Here is a 22277-nt window from a genome sequence, read left to right as displayed (position 1 = left end):
CAGTGCTGTGGGGGGAGGGCCAATGCCCATTGGCCTCTCCCCTCATGGCGTCTGTGACCACCACAGTGGCTAATCGGGGGCTCTGGACGGGTGCGAGGGGCTGGTAACCCCTCCACCTTCAATTAACCACCACTAAACTACATTCACACACACACACATTCACACACACACACGTGCACACACACACACAGCAGGAACTGCACCGAAAGGAAAACAAATTCCGCACACAAAGCGCGTTTAATTCTCTTGCGTTATTATACGGAGTGGCTCAAAAGTCAGGGCACGTCGGGTTATTTAATTTTAACGCCTGCGTTAAACCATGTTGATTGTCTTATTATTTAGGTCGGTATTGCATCTATTATCATTATTCACATCTATTTCTCGTTTTCCTGTGGGCCCACCTCAGATCCGTCGTTTTAATAACCCTCCCCCCCCCCCCGGGTGAATGAATGAAGACGGCAAAACAGAATTGATGGAACGTGCAAAGATTACGCCCCGGCAATCTTAAGAAGGAAAAAAAAGTCCCGAATTAATTTCAAATGACAATTCACGCGTCAAGCATGACCGTGTGATGAAAGTCCGTTTGAAAATGTGTCAAAAAAACGAATTAAACAGCCCCTAATTGATTTGTTGAAGTCAATATAACAACCCTACGTGCCATGACTTTTCTTCTGGGCCACCCTGTACACCGCATGCATATCGCGTACACAGTTTCCCCGAGTGCATTTAATATCCACCGCTTGCTACGTCAGCAAAAATCACCCGGAATGCGCTCCGTCCCTTCAGAGCTCAGGAGCTAAGCGAGGTTGGTGGGGGGGTGTGCTTGGCAAGCGCTTGCGTGGGCGACCGCCAATCGCACAGAGAAGGGGCACGGGGTGGTGTTGGTGCTGGTGGTGGCGCCGGTGGTAGTGGTGGTGGTGCCGGTGGCGGCTGTGCTAGTGGTGGTAGCGGTGGTGTCGGTGAGCGCCGTGGGCAGTGGATGGTGGTGCGGCAAAAAATCACCGCTTGTTCTGCACTACCCCTGCCGCCACCCCCCCCCCCCAACCACCAGTAACGTCACCAACACGCATTGACCAGCGTGGTGAAGTATGGTCAAATATCCCTCACAGACCCTCAGGGCACGCAGAGACCCCCCCCTCCCCTCACTCAGCAACGGGTTAACAAAACGAGGCTGTACAGACACACACACACAGCACAACCATCCAGTGGATTTAAACTACACCCACAATGCCACAGAGCGGCACTCTACCGCAATTAAAATACACAACTGTACATACATTAACGCACTGCAACTAAAATCGATGTTCTCTCCAGCTTGCTGGTACGTCACGTCGTCAATATTTCTCATCCCGGCATGCACATCGTGCGCATATCACCCCCCCCCCCCATCCCACCATCTCAGCCGCTAATGCACGCAGCGTGAATTAAAACATCGGCGAAGGTAATTCCGCGAACGCGAGACCACATTTACGGCAAGGGCCAGGAGGCGTAACGCCCCGCATGTCACCGTGGGAATCCACAACGCTACGTTCTTACCGTGGCTGGTAAGAATATTTATTCATGCTGCAGGAGGAATCCGATGAGCTATGAAGCTCTTCTTTACAGACGTTCCAGGTAAGGGGGCGGGTCAGAACGTTACAGCAACAAACGGTACCAACACACGACGGGAGTGCAACGTATAGGAGAGGTAAACAAATCGATAGATTTTGTTTATATTAGATTCAGACGCTGTCTCCCCGACAGACCTGGTCTTCACCTGAGGACGGCTGCTTGCGTTGTGGCCGAAACGTCGTGAGAATTATTGTATTATGTTTTATTTTTATTCTTTTATTTCCCTTCTACGTGACTTTACCGAAAAAACCAAGAAGATTTTGTTTAACCAGGTAAAACCCACCGAGCTATTAGCTTCTTCCTTTTTAGAAGCGACCTGGCCACATATAATAGCTCAACGATGTGGCTTAGAGAAAACAAACCCATTAACTAAACTATTTTATATTTTACCAGGTAAAGTTCACCGAGCTAGAGCCCTTATTTTCAGAAGCTACCTGGCCACAAATGACTGCTCAACGAAGTGGCTTTTCCCCACGTGACCACGGGAAGAGACGCACAAACTCCAAGTATACAGGTGTCGCAGTCAGGTTCGGGATCGAAGCCAGAAGCGACGTGGCCGCCTCCCGCATACCACACTGCTGCACTCATCACGTGATGAGGGTTATTCCCTGGGTAAGATACGGGCCAGCGAGGGTGGTCGTAACCCTCGAATGCAGGCCCAGAGTCCAAGGGACCCTGCATCCGCGTCGTTATCGCCGTCATGATCCCTTCTTTGCATACCTGCCAACCCCAGCAATTTAAGCGACGCACCCTGCAGGGTTTGTAGCGCAGGGCTTCGTAACCGCGGAGGGTTTTTAACCCTCATCACGAACCACTCCTCTCTGCGCGTCTTCCCACGCACCGCTCGGCTTTTCGAAGTCCGTCCAGTCACCTCCGTTCCCAGGGTTCTCATAACAACCTTGTTCATTTCAGGAAGTGCACAGGATTAACTCTAACCTATGAACTCTAATAGTGCCGCCTGTTGCTGCCTGCGTTTTGGGCCTGTACTCGGCAAACATGACAGCCAAAGATAGATTTTCAATGAATATTTGCTTTAAAAAATGTTTTTATATCGCAATAGGGTTAGCAAGTGAAGTCTGCAGTATACACATTACGGGCTCTAGCATGAACCCGACGCAAATTTAACATCCTGTCACGTAAAAAAAATAGGTAAAAGCGAGTTTTTCAATACACACACTTTAATTGACACGCTAAAGTCCAAAATAAATTACTTTGCCCCCAAAATGAATCACATTTGATGTAGTGGCCCAGCTTTACTTCGCGAGGGAGATCCCCGCGGTGCCATCGGCGCAGAACGAGAGCAACAGCGCGACAACATCCGAGCGATTCCGTACGGCGGGAAACGGGGATCGACGGAACGCGATCGGCCGTGCGCGCAAACACGGCGACATTGGGACAAAATATACCGGCGCACCGCATCAAAAACAAGGGGCGAGCTGATGAACGGGAGGCGGAGGGAACGCGATCGAGGGGAACAAAGCAAAAAAACGACGACTGCCTAGGGAACGCGAAGAGTAAACAACAAGCACACGGGGGCTGGGTGGGGGTGCAAGCAGCGGAACGGTGCATTCTGAGTCAGGAGACATTTGAAACGGTGGAGGGGGAGGAGGAGGGTGAGGTGAGGGGAGGGCAAGGCGGTATAACGTCGGGCAGCAACTGGCGGCAACTGTCGGTCACAACGGCGAACGACGCGCACTTCAACCCGACAACGCCATCGAGAGGCTCACCACGCACGTGGTGGCGTGGCGGGTGGTGCCTTCCATAAAGCTGCCCAGCGGTGGTGCCTCGCGAACTGTGCCCCCCCCCACCCCCGTGGAACCGCTGGTGGCCTACGAGGCCCTGTGGGGAAGTTGTCCGCGGAACTGTTTACAGATTAGTCGATTTTCTCGGGGTTTTTTTTTACTGCCATTGAACAAATATTTACATTTTGTGTGCGACCCGCAAGCGCTTTGGGCTAATGACTCACAGAGCTTTCAAAGTAATCTAAACTAGAATTGTTTTTTTTACCAGGTACGGCCCACTGAGCTATGTGGCACTTTTTCAGAAGCGACCTTAACACAAATGAGAGCTCAACGAAGTGGCTTATCATCTTCACATTTATAGCAGCCAAATACTCTAATCCACCGTAGCTAAGGAATGGGGGGGGGGGGCCCTGGGGGGGGGCCCTGGGGGGGGGAATCCCCTCCCCGAGGGGGGTCCTCCCCTCCGGTTCATTTTATTGAACCAGGCAAGAAGTCAAAGACAACCGGGGAAGGGGTGCGGATGAGTCTCATTTGCGAGAACCCCAGGGAGTCACCAAAACCACACAAAAAAGCAAAACAAATAACGACAAGCACAGCAAATGAAGCAAATGGAAGATCTGGGACCAACACAAAAAGAACACGGGGACAACTCCGGGGGGTGGGGTTGGTGGTGGTGGTGGGGGGGAACTCCAGGAACTCCCGGGGCCAGATGAAAGGAGACCCATACCGGCCACGCTACACTACTGCGCCCCCGCATCTCGAACAAGTATAACCCGTAAAAACAAAGCTTTTCACTATAAATCCTTTATATGCGTGGCGGCTAGAGTCCTCTCGTCCTCTGGCTTGAGATGGCTGCCACCTATGGGTCAGATGATTGCATGGCACCATAAAGCAATTGGTAATTAAATATAATATTTTGGTCCTAAAAAGTGTAAAATTTTGGAAAAAAATTTCACGAACATTAATTGTCACGCTCAACGAGTCTGTGTGGAAAATGTCAGCTTGATTGGATCACGGGAAGTGGGTTAAAAAACGACCGAAAGATTTGCAAGGTCCTAAGCAAGCAAGCGAACTTAATATAAAGGATTTTTTAAAAAAGCGAGACTTCTACCCCACCAAGCCGGCTGCTCTCTTGTCCCAGCATGAAGACACGGCGCACAGTCGCCGTCCGATACTCGTGCCACGATTTGTTGCTCGCAAACAGCTGCGCTCGGTCGCATCATGGTTTGCGGCGGCACTTCGGCCAACACAGAAGAGGAGGAAGACGAAGGAGAAGAAGGAGTCGCGGGTTAAGATTCCCGTCTTGCAAGGCGTGGCAGTCGAACAACAACAACGACGGGGCGAAGTTTCTTAAAATCCCACGATGCCCTCTCTGCTCCACCCAAGAAGTTTGGGGGGCGTCGGCGGCGGGGGGGGGGTGGAGGTCAGAAGGTCGTGTGTGGGCAGTCGGGTAAACTGTGGATTCGACTTACGTCTTACAAGACGTGTGACGACTCGCGTGGCAGAAGAGTTCTGTTGATGTTTTTTCTTTTTCAACTATTGACGAGTTTTTTTTTACCAGGTGAGGCCCTCACTGAGCTGCACAGCTCGTTCAGAAGCACCCCCCCCCCCCCGCTGTCATAAATGGAGGGAAAAACCCGGAGGAGCCAACACCACATCACCACCACCACCGTGTCGCTAACATCACCACCACCGTGTCGGTACCACCGGTAACACCACCTCCACCGTGTCCCCACCACCACCACCGTGTCCTCCCCACCACCACCACCGTGTCCTCCCCACCACCACCACCGTGTCCTCCCCCACCACCACCACCGTGTCCTCCCCACCACCACCACCGTGTCCTCCCCACCACCACCACCGTGTCCTCCCCACCACCACCACCACCACCGTGTCCTCCCCACCACCACCACCACCACCGTGTCCTCCCCACCACCACCACCACCACCGTGTCCTCCCCACCACCACCACCGTGTCCTCCCCACCACCACCACCGTGTCGCCCCCTGCTATGTATTGAGGCAGGGTGGAGCCTAGGTAGACATTCCCAGGTGCACAGTGAAGGCGCGAGATAACCCCTCGGGGAGGGAAGGGGGTGGAGGGGGCCCCAAACTCGGCGGACCGGTTACACGAGCCGACACCGGCACGCATACATTCACACACCCCCACACACACGCACCGGCAAGCACACACTCACACCCCCCACACACTCTCACACACACTCACACAACAACAACAACAACCGCCATTCGCCACTAAGTGGCGGTGACGTCACCACGACGCTTGTGCCAGGCCATGTGCACCTTGAGGCCACGTGAAGTGTCGAACGCCCGCTGGCAGGAGGTCACGGGGCAGACCCAGGTGCCACGGGTCGACTGACCGAGATGACCGTAATGACTGGCTGATGCACCACCTGTGCCCCCAACTGTACCAACTTGCTGTGCTTTAGCCACCCGGCGCTCCGCTCGTTGTTGTGAGCGTCGCTCCTCCACCCTCCGTTGTTGTTGGAGGGCGACTGCCTCCAACTGCCCAGTAGCGTCCTTCACGAGCCTCCTCCACTGAGGCCGATCTTGACACCGCTGGTACCAGTCATCGGCAAGTCCACTCAGCTCCACGTCCTCCTGTACCACATCACTCCATATCTTCTCTAGCCCGTGCCGCGCCCGTTTAGCCCCCTCGATCCGGCCGAACAAAAGCTGTTTCGGCATGCGGTGGCTGGGCATGCGGGCTACATGACCCAGCCAACGCAGCCTTGCCTGCCGGAGGAGCTCACTGATGGGACGACTTTGCCCAGATCTTTCAAGGACTTGTGAGCTCCTCACACAATCCAGCACACACACGCACCGGCACGCACACACTCACACACCCCCACACACTCTCACACACAGCAACACACACACACACACCGGCACGCACACACTCACACCCCCCACACAATCTCACACACAGCAACACACACTCACACACCCCCCCACACACACACACGCACCGGCACGCACACACTCACACACCCCCACACACTCTCACACACACACCCCCACACACACTCACACACCCCCACACACTCTCACACACCCCCCCACACACACACACACACCGGCACCGGCACGCACGCACGCGGGCAGCAGCAGCGGCGGCGGCGAGACGTGCCGAGCCATCTCGACTGCGCCGCCGCCGTGAACAATAAGAACATTCATCCCTTACACACTCACCCACCCACACTCACACACACCCACCCACACTCACACCCACCCACACTCACACCCACCCACACTCACACTCACCCACACTCACACTCACCCACACTCACACTCACCCACACACTCACACCCCCACACCCACCACACTCCAAGACACCCTCACCCACTCACACCTCGCACCCACCCCCCTACAACCACTTTTCAGTAAAAGTTCACCGCTTCAAACCGCAACAATCTGCACCGTCCGTATCTGGCCGATACGGACGAAGTACGAGTTAACTACTGAACACGCCCGCTCGCCTACCCATAACCACCTACCCCACTCACCTACCCATAACCACCTACCCCACTCACCTACCCATGACCACCCACCCCACTCACCTACCCATGACCACCCACCCCACTCACCTACCCATGACCACCCACCCCACTCACCTACCCATAACCACCTACCCCACTCACCTACCCATAACCACCTACCCCACTCCCCTACCCATAACCACCCACCCCACTCACCTACCCATAACCACCCACCCCACTCACCTACCCATATCCACCCACCCCACTCACCTACCCATGACCACCCACCCCACTCACCTACCCATGACCACCCACCCCACTCACCTACCCATGACCACCCACCCCACTCACCTACCCATAACCACCCACCCCACTCACCTACCCATAACCACCCACCCCACTCACCTACCCATAACCACCCACCCCACTCACCTACCCATAACCACCCACCCCACTCACCTACCCATATCCACCCACCCCACTCACCTACCCATGACCACCCACCCCACTCACCTACCCATGACCACCCACCCCACTCACCTACCCATGACCACCCACCCCACTCACCTACCCATAACCACCCACCCCACTCGCCTACCTGCTCAGCCACCCAACCAGCCACCTGCTCCACTAGCACGGTCCACGACCCACCACCTCCGCCCCCCGCCACGCGCTCACCCTCACCCCATCCCACGTGGAATTCGTGGCCGGTCACCTGTCCACGATTGAAATCGCCGTAAAAGCCCGTTCCGTAAAAGCCGCAGCAAGCTCGGGTCAGGAAATGTTCTGCAAAGTCTGCGGGGCTGTACGAACGGCGCGAACGCCGAATGTGCTTCCAGCCGTAATTATTATAATCAGAGTTCTCCGCGCGAAAAGAAGCTCTGGGAATGTGAGATGCACCCCAAATATCGGGCCTTGTCACGTGCACCCACCCAATGATGATGATAAGGACTCACTCCCCAACCTTCGCTTTCAATTCCAGGGGGGAGGGGAGGGTGACGAACTGGTGTGGTGGCTATGCACGTGGCCTGTAATCCAGCACCGTGGCGGGGTCGAGGGTTGGTGGATCACCGCACCGATTTTGCCAAAAACTCCCTTCCCATGTCTTACTTATGATGGGTGCCATATCCTGGCTCGCCAGGAGAAGGCCGGCAACAGCAGAGTGCGGACTAATATCATCGGCCCATTCTCTATGGGATATCGAGCGTTGCCCCCTTGCACCGCTGGGTTTTCTCCGGGTGATCCAGTTGCCTGCCACATGTAGAAAACACTCGTTAATTTGTTAATATATGTTGAGGACTCCAGAGCTGGGGCAAACGTTTGTAACGACGGCCGGCCCACCACCTGGCTGTTACCTTCCGGCTTGCTCGTGGCGGCGGTATGTTATTTACAGTACGGTAGTGGAATAAGAACTTCACCACGATAGCGCTTTTGGGTTACAATTGGTGTTTACTCTCCACCACACCACCGGCGTGCTGGACTAGTAATGATTTGGCTTCGTTTTGTATACGTGACAAACCTTGCCGATTTGCCGTGGCGGGCGGTGGCGGGTTTAACGACACATTTATATTCACGCGATCTAACCCAAAAAAAACCTCTATCATGGATAAATTGGTCGCGAAAGCCTTACTGCTACTACTACGAGGTGTTGATAAGGACTTCTCACGGTAAGCCTCGCCGTTATACATTTCATATTTCCCAAGATGCCGACGTGGCAGCACAGCGGTCAGTTTTGACGAAAACACCATCAGATTATCAGAACACGTATTGAGACTGGAGGAATGCGATGAGCTACGAAGATTTTTTTTTTTCACGGATGTCCAAGCTGCACGTCGTCACAATTAAATTTTTTTGCCGATCGAGACTCCGTCTGCACGCGATTCACATGGGGGCCTGGATGCACGCGTGGAGAGAGAGAGACTTGATACAGACTCAGAATGTGTTTATACTGCAGGTGGAATCCGAAGAGCTACAAAGCTCAGTCGGGGCACGGGGCCAGAACGTGATCACAAAACAGCACAATAGGAGTGCAAAGTTCAAGAAAGGTAAACAAATCACCCAAACTCACAAACAGATACAATGAGACCATCTCCATCCTACCCAGACAAACCCACGACCTTAGAGCAAGCCGTGGGTCCTGTAATGACCGCTTTATATATTTATAAAGCTTTTCGATTTATAAAGCGGTCGTGCTTTGGGCATCGTCGTCGTCTTCTTGGTTCCTTTCGGTAAAGTCACGTAGAAGGAAAATAATAAAATAATAAAAATAAAACATAATAAAATAATATAATAATATAAAACAGGTGGGGGGAGGACAGCGAGCGGAGGGAGACCACCGTCCAAAGGACACAGCAAATCGATTTCTCAGCACGGTGCTTGGTCTCTCTGTTCGTCATTACCCATCATAATACTTTTTTTTTACAAAACTTGGGAAAAAGTGCGCACACAGGAGGGCACGGGGGAGAACGCATGCTTGGTAAAGTGCATGCTACCTGCTATTTAATAGTTCAGAAACGGGGCACATTTAAAGAATTAAAGAAAAAATGAAAAAGTGCACAGGACAAGCCTGGAGCGATGCGTGCTTGGAATTACATTGAGGGACACGGTGGGGGCACGACGCACAAATTAGAGAACGTACCGCAGGTCAAAGACATTTATTCAGACTGCAAAGAAACGCAAGTTGGCAAGTTGGCCTTGGGCAGCACACGTCCCTAGAAGAGACGACGACGACGGGAATGGCAGCTGAGAAATGGAGCGCATTGATGGCGAGATGTTAACCACCTCGCCTGATATGCAGGAGGTCGTGAGTGGCAGCAGAGGGGGAAACATCTACCGCAGAGAAGAAGCGAGCGACAAAACGTGTCGATTATCGAGGGCTCGAATCCTGCGAGAACTCGTGGGTTCGATCTCGACCCCGACGCCCGCTGTATATTTGGAGTTTGCGCATTCTCCCCGTGGTCGCGTGGATTTTTCCCCGGTGCCCACCGGTTTTCCTCCCACCCCCCCCCCCCCCCACATTCAGAATGAACGTCACGCGTCGAGACTGTTTGGCTGCTTCGAATTTCCACGCGACGATAGGCCACTTGGTTGAGTTATCATTTTCGATGGCCAGGTCGCTTCTGATAAAGCACTACATAGCTCAGTTGGCCTTACCTGGTAAAATTAAAATAGCTTTTTTTATATATATAGTTTTAGTGTTCCCATTCGAGCGCACGGCTTACCCGGCCCCGACAGGCACCTCCCACCACCAGTGTCCACCGCCCCCCCCACCGAGCAGCAATAACAACAACACCCGGCAGCGCACACTGAACAAACGCGTTCCTCAGCACTGCTAAAACTAAACTATTCAGTTTTTTTAGCCAGGTAGGGCCCACTGAGCTATACTGCATAGCTCTTATTAAGGAGCGACCCGGCTATCGCAAATATTAACTCGACAAAAGTGGCTTGTCATCATCATCACGTGAACGTTTATAGCATGACAAATAACTCAAAAATGCGTGATGTCGATTCTAAATGCGGAGGGGGGGGGGGACCGGAGGATCCGGAAAAAAATCCACACAACCACCACGCAGGTGTCAGGGTTGGTATTGCACCCACGACCACCTGTATACCAGGCGAGGGAGTTAACATCTCCTAGCCACCGTGATGATGATGAGAGAGAGAGACACCGCAAACTCCAAATATACAGCTGGCGTCAGGGCTGGTATCTAACCAACGACCACCTGTATACCAGGCGAGGTAGGCGACATTTAGCCACCACGGCGCGTTGATTGCTTTAGCAGCCGGTATTAGGATGGACAACAGCAGGAAAATGACAAGCGCGTTGTTCGGGGGGAAATGGAAGTAAGCGGAGAGAGAGGAAGACCTAACAGAGGATGACTTGACGACGGCATAGAAACATTGGTGGCAAAAACACGTGGCCACTTAGTTGAACATGTTGGCACAAGAAGAAAGTGGGAAAAAATTTACGAAATGTGCAAAGGACACTTCCATGGTAAACAGGACTCTCATGGTGAACTGGACTTCCATGGTGAACTGGACTTCCATGGTGAACTGAACTTCCATGGTGAACTGGACTTCCATGGTGAAATTGGACTCTCATTGTGAACTGGACTTCCATAGTGAACTGGACTTCCATGGTGAACTGGACTTCCATGGTGAACTGGACTTCCATGGTGAACTGGACTTCCATGGTGAACTGGACTTCCATGGTGAACTAGACTTCCATGGTGAAATTGGACTTCCATAGTGAACTAGACTTCCATGGTGAACTGGACTTCCATGGTGAACTGGACTTCCATGGTGAACTGGACTTCCATGGTGAACTGGAGTTCCAAGGTGAACTAGACTTCCTTGGTAAACTGGACTTCCATGGTGAACTGGACTTCCATGGTGAACTGGACTTCCATGGTAAACTGGACTCTCATGGTGAACTGGAATCTCGTGGTGAACTTGGACATCCAAGGTCAGGGGTCGGCAACCATAATAACAAGAAGAGTGAAATTCAAGAGCCGCGCGCTGCAATCCGAAAGAGCCACCGCACGCAGCTGCAGAGCCGCAAGTTTGTCAACCCGTGTGCTGGTCTATTTAATAAACACAAAAATATCTGAACATTTCAATATCCGCACATTGAGCAGCCCCCCCCCCTCTCTCTCTCTCCTCAACCTCCTTCCGTTCCTCTCCCAAAGCCCCTCCCTCCTCTTCTCCATCGCCCATTCCCTTCCTCTTCCCTCCCCTCGCCCCCCCCCACTCAGTCCCATCCCTCCCCGGTATCTCTTCCGTGACCCCCACGTGTGCCCTCTCTAACGGTCACTCGTCCGTCGGCCCGTTGCACTGCCCCTTGCCATCTAAATCACTCTAACGTCGTTAACGCGTCTAATACTACTAAGGGTGATATTTTAAACATTTCATTAAATAAGGTCCGCTTTGATGTTGGGGTGGGCGGGGATCGATGTCATTATCGTCATCGTCATCATCGGCATCGCAAATTATCGCTCATTGTCACTGTGTCACCACCATCCCTTGCGGGCAACACTCAGCATGATGAGTCAATGGGGTAAACATTGAAGACAGAATTATTAATAAAACCTTGTTTAATCACCGCCTCTTTTCCCAGGAAAGCCTCACCGAGTCTCCAGACTATTTTACGGGAGGGTTTCTTCAGCATTGGGATGTTTTTGGGCAATACCAGTCACAGCCTTTTTACTTTCTCAACATATTGGGGGGGGGGCAACTGGAGAAGCCACCAGGACACCCATCGCAGGCGCGGGGGGGGAGAGAACGCAGAACAACAACGACAAACACCGCACACGACGACAAACGCCGCACGCAGAAAGGCGCCCAAACCTCGGGTGGATTGAACCCAAACCCGTCGTGCCGCGAGACCGCGACCATTCCCACCGCTCCACGCCAGCCGTCGCCAAATCTGACGCACGGCGACAATAAACGCCGGGCGTGGTAATCGGTGCGAAAACCCACGCGGCGCGCAACGAGTGAAAACCCGTTCACTTTCATGCACAAGGCCGACGAGCTGTATACGACACATTAACTCTGCGTGTAAAGATTAACCGCCGCTCCCCCAACAAACACCATTCCCGCGTCGATTTGACGAGCTTTCACGACGATCCAGGGCTCGCGATTATTTTCGGAACCCGTTTTACTCTTCCATTCCGTGGTTGTGGCTGTTCGGTTTTTATTTTATTTGCCCAAACGTACCACGAACGTAAGTTTGAGTTTTTTTTTTTTCAAAGAACCAATCGATCGTCGTCACACGCGCGATTTTTTTATTCCCAGAAAGGGTAAAATCCTTTCTTATTTTTCATACTTTGATACCAGCAAAAAACGCATCCCATGGTATAGCTGCTGCTCAGCCCGAGCTCTAAATGCTCTGATACGTGTGGCATTGTGCTTGTGCTGTCCGCCTTTTGGTGTCGTTCTCTGGTCCGACACCGATGGTGAGACTAAGCCATAAAGAAGGCTAACCCAAAAAACCTGTTTAACACGTAGGCTTTCGCGACCAATACTAGGAGGTTTTTGGGTTAGATCGCGTAATTATATAAATGTGTCGTTAAAACCCGCCACAGCCAACTAGTAAGGGTTGTCACGTAAACAGAACATGGCAATTCGTTACTAGTACAGCTGCAAACAGAACTAGTACAGCTGCAAACAGAACATGCCAATTCGTCACTAGTACAGCTGTACTAGTGATGAATTGGCCACGTTCTGTTTACGTGACAACCCTTACTAGTTGACCTTGTCGTGTGGTGGTGGCAAGTTTAACGACACATTTATATATTTACGCGATCTAACCTAAAAAAAAACTATATTATGGATGATAGTGGTCGCGAAAAGCCTCCTACTACGTGTTTGAGGAGAGGTTACGAGCGCTGCGGAGATGGAGCGATGAAAGAGGCCTTGAGTGCATGAGCCAGACGAAATGTTGCATCACGATACCTCGAGTGACAGCGGCTAAACGGAGCTGTTTTTATTTTATTTCACCGGGTAAGCCCCCCCCCCCCCACCTGAACTTACGCAGCTCTTTTTCAGAATCGACCTATCGCAAATGGTAGCTCAAGGAAGCGGCTTTATCAAGGGTTGGAAAACGCACGGTCGGCTACGTACGGTGCGAAAAAATAAATTGAACGTACGTACACATGCTTCCCCCGTACCTCCGATTAGCACGGACGGCTACGTACGGCGCGTGAAAGAAGTTCGTACGAACGTTCCCAACGGTTGACCTCTACTCTCTCCGGCCCCCCGCTTAGCTCTCAGTGCCCCCCCCCCATCCCCACACACACACACAATGTCTCACCTACAGCCGACCACTAAGCCTGCGCGCTTGCCTCTCACAGCGAGACCGCTCCAGCAGCCACCCCGTGCGGTGTAAATGAATAAAGGTCAAATTATCGACCAAATACTTTCAATAATTTTATAATTTCCCACACACACAGCCCCCCTCCCCTACTCCTACCCCCCCCCCCCCCGGCCGATGAATTGGATATTTTTACAGTGTCTATTTCACCTTGAAAAGGTGTTTTTAAATTAACCGTGAATCTGTATGTAGCATGGCGACACATGGGTTGCATTACCCCACAACCAATGCATTGGAAAGGGGTCTACACATACGTACATACATTTATATACATCATAATATCTATACAATGTATGTTAAACTTCTTTCGCACCCTACGTAGCCAACCGTGCTAATCGAAGGTACGGGGGGGGAAGGACAACAAACGAAACACAAAAAGCTGTTTCAAAGAAACGAGTTTCCAACCGAGACGATTTAAAAGTGCATCGCTCCAGCAGCTTTCTAATATCCGAAGAGCGTTCCAGACGGCCGCAGAAGGGCATCTGACAGCGCCGTGCGATGCAGTGGCCGTCTTTGTTCGATGGCCAGCCAAAGATAAATTAACAATGTACAGCGCTTTGTCAATCCACTGTAGGATTAAGGCCTCCCGCCACGGGCTGCCATCGTCATGGAAGCTGTCTGACCATACTTCACCAATCAGGTCAATGGCGGTTGGTGAAGACGGTTGCCCCCCCAGGACTGACTGCAGACGTGACCCAAGCCAGTGGGGCTGTAAATCGAACTCGGGTGAGCGCAGCGCGCTAACTGCTGCGCCGCCACTCCTAACGAAACTCACCTCACAGGTGACTGCCATATTGTGTGGATCATAAAGAAAAAAAGTGAGACAGACTCCAAAAAATGTGTCTGGTGTCAGTAAATGCAAACAGATCTCATCTTGCACACAACGGCCGCCATTCGCCACTAAGTGGCAGTGATGTCACCACGTCGGCTGTGCCAGGCTAGGTGCACCTGTAGGCCATCACGTGACGTGTGGCAGGAGGTTACGGGGGACAGACCCAAGCGTTGTGGGGTGACTGGCTCACAAAACAAAGACAAAGATCCCCCCGTATAGCCTTAACATACTTTTGGGGCAAGTGCTGTTAGCGAGCACCCACGAAGGGCGGCACGGTACACGAGGGGGTGGGTGGTCAACACCACTCCCGGCCGCCTTTGTCTCCCCCAGTGGCGATGTTTAGACATCGCACCAGGGACTAATTTTTGAGGCCGAGTTGACCTAGGGGAGGCCCAGGAGCGGTTCGGATAATAGTCACTGTTGTTGGTCGGTGAGCAGGAATCGAACTCGGGTCGCCGGGTTCGTAACAAAGAGCGCTGACCCGCGACTACACTGCCGCTCGCAAAACACAAAGACACAAAGCCCGTGCGCGCGCGCTGCCCAACTTTTGATTTTAAAATACAAAGAGGAGAAAACACAGTGCATGTGCGTGCGTGCGCGCGCGCTCGCGCGCTCGCACGCTCGCGCGCTCGCTCGTGTGTCAATACAACACAGAAAATAAGGCAGATGCACTTTCCGCGGAGAGAAAGCATTGCAGGTATTCAAATGAAAATACAACCGGAACAGAGGATAAAGGAGAGAAACTGGAGCACGTGCATTCACCAAACAAGCCCCAGCCTGTCAGGAAATGGACATCACTCCAATCTGAGCTTGCCATCAAGCGAGCGCGCTGCTGCTGCTGCCACGGGGGAATATTTTTTTGGTTGTTGTTACAATTCAGGCCCCGAAAACCTGTTTCAAGAGTCGCGGAGCAAAACTGGGGAATACAGTGTTCGAGCGATAACCGAAACGCGATGAGACACAGGACTGCTGGGGTTTAAAAAAAAAAGTTTAGATTTGAAAACAAACAAAAAAATCTGCCGAACCTGTAATCTCTCCACCAGATATCCCGCGTCTGCCCATCATTACGCCGCTGCTAGCAGCACCGCCGGTGCCGTCACCGATTGCAATGGAAATCCGCACCGGCGTACGGCCTGAGTCACAGCGCGAAAGTTGTCACATACGCTGCGGCATTAGCCGCTGAGAATTCAATGTTCGAGGCCGCCTTTGTCTTCCCCCGTGTTTATATCTTAGCACAGCACACCAGATACACTCATCTAAAGCCTGTGTGTGGGGGGGGGGTGGCGGAAGAGGCCCAGGAGCGGTGCAAATATTCGCCACCCGCCATTGGCCACGGAGCGCGGAATTTGAACTCGCGCCGCTGGGTTCGCACTGCGGTGCGCTCGCTAACCACCGCGTCACCTTTCGCTTTTCAAGCCGCGTGCTGACAAGTCGGCGAACGGCGCTCGGCGGAAAAACCGAACAGGCGGAAAAGCCGAACAAAACAAAAAAATGAATGGCGTTCGCTAAATAAAAATTGGCCTTCGATCGGATTAAAAAAGACGTGGGACTACGATTAAGCGCGACGGCGAATGGCAGCGAAGCAGACACCGCCTAAGCGGACCCGGTTGTCTTCGCATTGTTATTCAGTTTTGTCACGCGTTGCACAGCCCTCGCATCCGACAGCGTCACAACCCCGGGCCAGCAGGTGTACGATAATGACAGCGGCCGCCCCCTCCGACAAATAATTTCCCCCGATACGCATCGACGATGCTCTACAATTGTGCGCGAAGAGCGCGAAGGCCCGTCTCTCGGGTGTGCGCGCGCACAATGCGGCGGGGCTGTACTTGCGAGATTGACACGATAATAATAATATATTACGATTCGAATTTCAACTTGCAAAGCGCCACACGGGTAGTCGTTCACTTCACAAATGTGGAGGACGACTCCAGACGGACGATGAAGACTACACAGGAAAGGCAGGAGCCAGGCAGTGAACCAGCACCAAATTCCACACCAACCCCCTCACCCCTAAGCTCTGCGATCCTCTATATATGAAGGCGTTGGTCAATTAATGACCGTTTACACGTGGGGGAAAATTTCAGTACTCGAAGCTTGGGCTTCGTGAGCTCATCGAGTCTCTCTTTGAAACTATTTTGTTTATTTTACCAGGTAAGGCCCACCAAGCTATACAACAAGGCCGTGAATTACAGCTCTACGAAGTGGCTTATCACGTGGAAAATGTATTGCAGACAATTATTCTAAACGCATGTTGACTCTAAACGTGAGTGAACAACCGGAGGACCCAGACAAAAATGCACACGACCATAAGGAAAACACGCAAACTCCGGGTTGGTGATCGAATCCCCAACCTCCTGTATACCAGGCGAGGTAGTTAACATCCCACCAATGTGTCGCGCCCATTACCTGTGTCTATATGATCGAGCATTGATCAAGCAGCGATCGAGCTGTGATTTTGAATAATTGTGTCTGTGATCAAGCAGAGGCGATTTAGAATCAACGCGTGACATCGATTCGAAACGTGGAGGGTACAACCGGAGGACACCGGAGAAAAATCTACGCGACCACCGCGGGGAGAGAGAGAGGGAGACGCCAACTCAAATTATGCAGCAGGCACCAGGGTCGGGATTGAACCCACGACCTCCTGCGTACCCGGAGGTGTATATAAATACAAGCCTGCGGAGATAATGCCTGCCCCCCCCTCGCGAAGGCCTTCATCACCGTGTCCTAGAGCACTTATTGCAATCTAACTGGAACACGGCCGAAGAGCGAGGGAGAGATCCGGTGAATTATTCACGGCTAATGAAAACAATATCCCTTTCCCACCGTGCAAAGTCCTCGACCGAGCGACGTCTAACGGCACCGTCGCGTTGCGAGCAATAACGGCACCGCGCTGTCACGTCGTAACCTTGCACCTCGTGGACTCTTCCCCGGTCTCCCTCGGTCATCCTCGCAGCAGCAGCAGCGGCAGCGGCAGCAGCAGCGGCAGCAGCAGCGGCAGCGGCGGCAGCAGCAGCAGCAGCGGCGGCAGCAGCAGCAGCGATGGCGGTGGCTCTTGGCCAGCCCATTGAACAAAGGCGGTCACTGCATCGCACGCTTCTGCGGCCGTCTGGAACGCTCCTCCTTCCGATATTGGGAAGCCACCGGAGCTGTGCAATTTTGAATCATCTAGATTGAAAATTACATTTCTTTAGAACTGCCTTTCGATTAGCACGGTTGGCTACGTAGGGTGCGAAATAAGTTCAACAACACGCATACATTACAAAGAGGTGCAACTTCTCAAGTGGCCCATGGGGCACTGTAATCTATGAAATAAATGTTTGCTATTATTATTATGATTCGGCAACAACCAAATCACCCGAAATGCACCCAATATTTGTCAGATGTCGGAAGCTAAGGGCAGGGTTGCATGGGTGACCACAATGCGCTAACTGGGAGGCATGGAGCTGCCTTGTCGATCGATGAAAGTGCAGCAATATCAATCGTTGTACTGTACAACATTCCAAGGTCTATGCTCCCCACCTTCATGGCATAGCATGGTCAAACCCCCCCTCCCCCCCTCCCAGACCGACGATAGTGTGGCGATGCTCTCATCCAGCAATATAATGAAAAGACGGTTGTGTTGATTTTACATATCGAAATATACACACACACATTACCAAGTTGTTGTTATGATCATAAGCAGAAGTGCAGGTGGCTGCGCCGGAACCATAAATGCACAGCAGTTTTATAATACGTCTTGATGTGATTTAAGATCCGTGAACCTCATGGCAAATGATGAACTCAACCTTAATAGAGATTTTTATTTTTTAGGTTAGATCACGTAAATATAAATGTGTCGTGAGACCCGCCACCACCCGACAAAGCCAATTAGTAAGGTTTGTCGCGTAAACAAGACATGCAAATTCGTTACTAGTACCAGAGGTGTGGACTCGAGTCATGTGACTTGGACTCGAGTCAGACTCGAGTCATGAATTTGATGACTTGCGACTCGACTTGGACTTGCATAACAATGACTTTGTCCCACCTATGAGATGTGGACTCGAGTCATGTGACTTGGACTCGAGTCAGACTCGAGTCATGAATTTGATGACTTGCGACTCGACTTGGACTTGCATAACAATGACTTTGTCCCACCTATGAGATGTGGACTCGAGTCATGTGACTTGGACTCGAGTCAGACTCGAGTCATGAATTTGATGACTTGCGACTCGACTTGGACTTGCATAACAATGACTTTGTCCCACCTCTGACTAGTACAGCTGGAGAGCAAATCCACAACATTTACAATCCGAGTACCGTAACGTTTCACCAGTAATTACAACCGGCATCATCAGGCGACAGCCAGATTTGTGGAGAAATCCTCCCGTTTCGTTCCTTAATAATCAAATCAGAATACTGGCTACCCCCACTATTGTTTCTTGCTGTGGTTGTCCCACCTGATGACGGACGCTTGCGTTGCGCCCGAAACGTCGTGATTAAATTTATTTAGTTTTATACCTACGTGACTTTACCGAAAGAACCAAAGAGTATACCCACAAGCACCTCTGTAACCATTGTTTCACGGAGACAAAGATCCCTCCCGCGTAGCTTTTTTCATACTGTTCCAGGAAGTGCTGTTACCGAGAATCTATTGAGGCCGACACTATGCACGGTGGATGGATGGGGGCGTGTGGTCGGCAAAAACTCTCCCGGCCACCGTTCATCTCCCAGTTCTAATATTTACGCACCGCACCAGGTACTCGTTTAAAGGCTGAGTCGACCTAGGGGCAGGGACCCAGGACCGGTTCGGATATTCGGCCACCGACGTTGGGTCGCAAGAGAAAAGGTCAACTCGGCAAAATTGCGTTCGACAGAGCGCAGCGCGCTAAACCAGAACAACACCGCTCCCCCCCACGGCACAACATTCCGGCTGCCATCTCTTACCGTTTACCACCCCGTGGCACCGTGAGAGCGCGCGCCAAAACGCAGGCCGCCCCCCCCCTCCCCCCCCCCAGTGCATTCCCGGCACCGTTACGGTCACCTTCCCATTGGCCGATGCCGGCAAAGTGCGCGCTAATGTCACCGATTGACAAGCAGAACTTTGGAAGGCAGGAATTACGAATGAGCCGAGGTCATTTATTAGGGACACGGTGACATGCTCTCAGCCAGGATATGCATCTTAGATTGCCCACCTGCCCCCCCCCCCCGACTCTTACACAATGCATTATCCAGTGAATGTGTTAATGGTTGATTATTATTCTTGTATTATTCTTGTTTTTACATTCTCCCAGCTAAGGCTGAAAAGGATTAATGCACGAGCTCCAATTGTCTGTCCGTGTGTAACGGGGGGGGGAGCGGGGGGGGGGCATAATAACACTCCTGGAAGCATGATCCAATCCAACCGAAATTTTGAGTCGCTTTTACTATTAGGTACTTACACTGTAAGAAGAAAAAAAAACACGGACAAATTGATTAAAGGGTTGAGCAAAAAAAAATACGTGTACCTTGTAACCAAGGCACAAAATCCACTTGGCAATGCATTGCTGGGCTCAAATACTACGTCACCGTGCGTGTGTGCGTGTGTATGTGCGTGTGCGATCTCGTTTTTTGCTAATCGAAAGCTCACGGAATCGTCGTCAATTAAAAGAATGCACACGCGTGATTTTTATTCTTTGTTTAAAATTCCATTGACTCCGAATCGCCCACCCACCGACCCCACTGGTGCGTTCCAGAGATCCGTGACGATTTAGAGCTGCAGTTCGATTTAAGGATTGATTTTTATTTATTTTAAAAAATGTACGGTCAATGTCGGGTGTCAGACGAACCCGCTGGATTGATTTACGAATTTGGAAGAAAAAAACCGTCCACTCTTACACATGCAATTCAATGCGATGCATGTTATTGTGAGCTTAGGAATCATTAGCAACCAATTTATGTATTGAACCAACGGAGAGAGCACGGCAAGTGGAGCGTTCTCAAACCGAACAAAAATAATCAAAATCAAATGCCACGTCTGACAATGACAACAACAACAACGTCGTCATCGAACACGACGGAAATAATACATTAAGCGACAAAACATAAAAAGCCTTACCCGGATTAATATCTAAAATGCTGACTAAAGTCTTCTTGGTTCTTTCGGTAAAGTCACATAGAATGGAAATAATAAAATAATAAAAAATACAACATAATAAAATAATTCTCACGACGTTTCGGCCACAACGCAAGCAGCCGTCCTCAGGTGGAGAACAGGTCTGTCGAGAAGAACCAAGAAGATGAATCCCTGCAGTCACGAAAGCTTTAAATCGAAATTTGCTGACTAAAGTGTTTGGCGGTGGCGGTGACGCTGGATCGGTGGCTAGCGCACACTGCACTGCGGACAAGGCCACCCGAGTTCAATTCAGCGCCATGTTGTTGTTGTTGTTTGACTTGCATCCCACTGGGATTTTCGCACACAGCGTTGGTGTACGGTGTTTTTTCTGCAATATTTTGCTGTCTTTTCTTGGATTTTGTGTTTGCACTTAGTCACATATTCACTTTAAGATGTTTTTTGTTCATGTTTTTGTTTTTTGTTTGTTGCGGTTGCACCCGATTCAAGAGCCGAATGGCTCACAGGGCTATACCTAATAAATGAACTTGATTTTGAGTGACATCTGAACTCTGTTCAGTTTAGTTTCAAATAACCCTGTGAGCTTAGAAACTCTTCAGTGCAGGTTTCACCAATAACAACCGCACGACGCTTCCGTGACAGACGTAACACAACGGAGAAAAATAAATTAAGAATACAAAGGTATTAAATTAAGGAATCAAAAATCTAAAGAGTGCACGGTTCGATGTAAAAAGTGCCCATGGTCAAACACACTGTTTACCAAGATACACTGAATTTAAAATTTAAATCAGCAATTATTTTTTTTTATTAAGTAACAAAAAGCGCCAATCAATCAACGACTACATTGCACCAAGCAAAGCACAGCAATCGTTAAAGAAAAGTAATGCAGACGCAGCACAGGACAACAAAAGAATTCGCCTACAGGCAAACGATGAGCACACTTCGTCAAACGCGTGTTTGACTCCCCCCCCCAGCCCCCTCACTCACCAACCGGCATGGTGAAGTATGGTCAAAACAACCCCCCCAAGTACGAACACGGCGAGGGGGAAAAGCCATCACCCTGGAGTGTATTGGCAGCATTTGAATTATCCAGCACTTAACAATCAGCGCAAACTTCAAAGGACGCAAACACATGTACATTTAATACGTAGGCTTTCGCGACCAATATCATCCACAAGAGGTTTTTTTTTTTAAAACACATACATACGTACTTACATGCAACCTTTTTGTCTGCCTTCGACGAGATTGACCCTCTTCAGCACGGTTATAGCCTGTTGGGGCAGGGGGGGGGTAACAAAACAAATAGTTGTTTTCGATGTAAAGCTTTCGTGACTGCAGGGATTCATATTCTTGGTTTTTTCGGTAAAGTCACGTAGAAGGGAAATAATAAAATAATAAAATAATACACATTAAATTCTCACGACGTTTCGGCCACAATGCAAGCAGCCGTCCTCAGGTGAAGATCATGGCTGTCGGAAAGACAGCGTCCTAATGAACACTGCTAAGCTTGGCAGCGTATTTTAAGCTGGGTGGGAGGAATAGAGAGCCTTGACAAAGGAGTTTACATATCAACAGAGGAATTTAACAAATAGTTTGCTACAACAGTAGAACGATGCTGACGCTACGAATAT

The 22277-nt window shown here is 51.0% G+C and overlaps 1 protein-coding gene across 5 annotated transcripts in view; it reads right to left on the bottom strand.

The window, feature by feature from the left end:
• Window positions 1–22277, bottom strand: part of LOC144947244 (protein kinase C delta type-like) — a 98529-nt gene that overhangs the window by 63385 nt on the left and 12867 nt on the right. For 2 of the 5 annotated variants that reach the window (XM_078876461.1, XM_078876462.1), the window contains exon 2: window positions 21862–21917. The exons of 1 other annotated variant lie outside the window; for it this stretch is intronic. Coding sequence is in view for 2 of the 4 variants with exons in the window: in XM_078876459.1 (XP_078732585.1) it covers window positions 2362–2416 (55 nt within the window). In the remaining 2 variants the exon portion in view is untranslated. Of the gene's footprint in view, window positions 1–2361; window positions 2431–21861; window positions 21918–22277 lie in introns of those variants that run through there. 2 more of the 5 variants (XM_078876459.1, XM_078876460.1) reach the window with 1 other exon arrangement.

The sequence above is a fragment of the Lampetra fluviatilis genome, chromosome 44 (assembly GCF_964198595.1).
Source record: "Lampetra fluviatilis chromosome 44, kcLamFluv1.1, whole genome shotgun sequence".
NCBI classification, from domain to species: domain Eukaryota; kingdom Metazoa; phylum Chordata; class Hyperoartia; order Petromyzontiformes; family Petromyzontidae; genus Lampetra; species Lampetra fluviatilis.
Note: the sequence above shows the minus strand (reverse complement) of the source record. Positions and strands in the feature narration are given on the sequence as shown.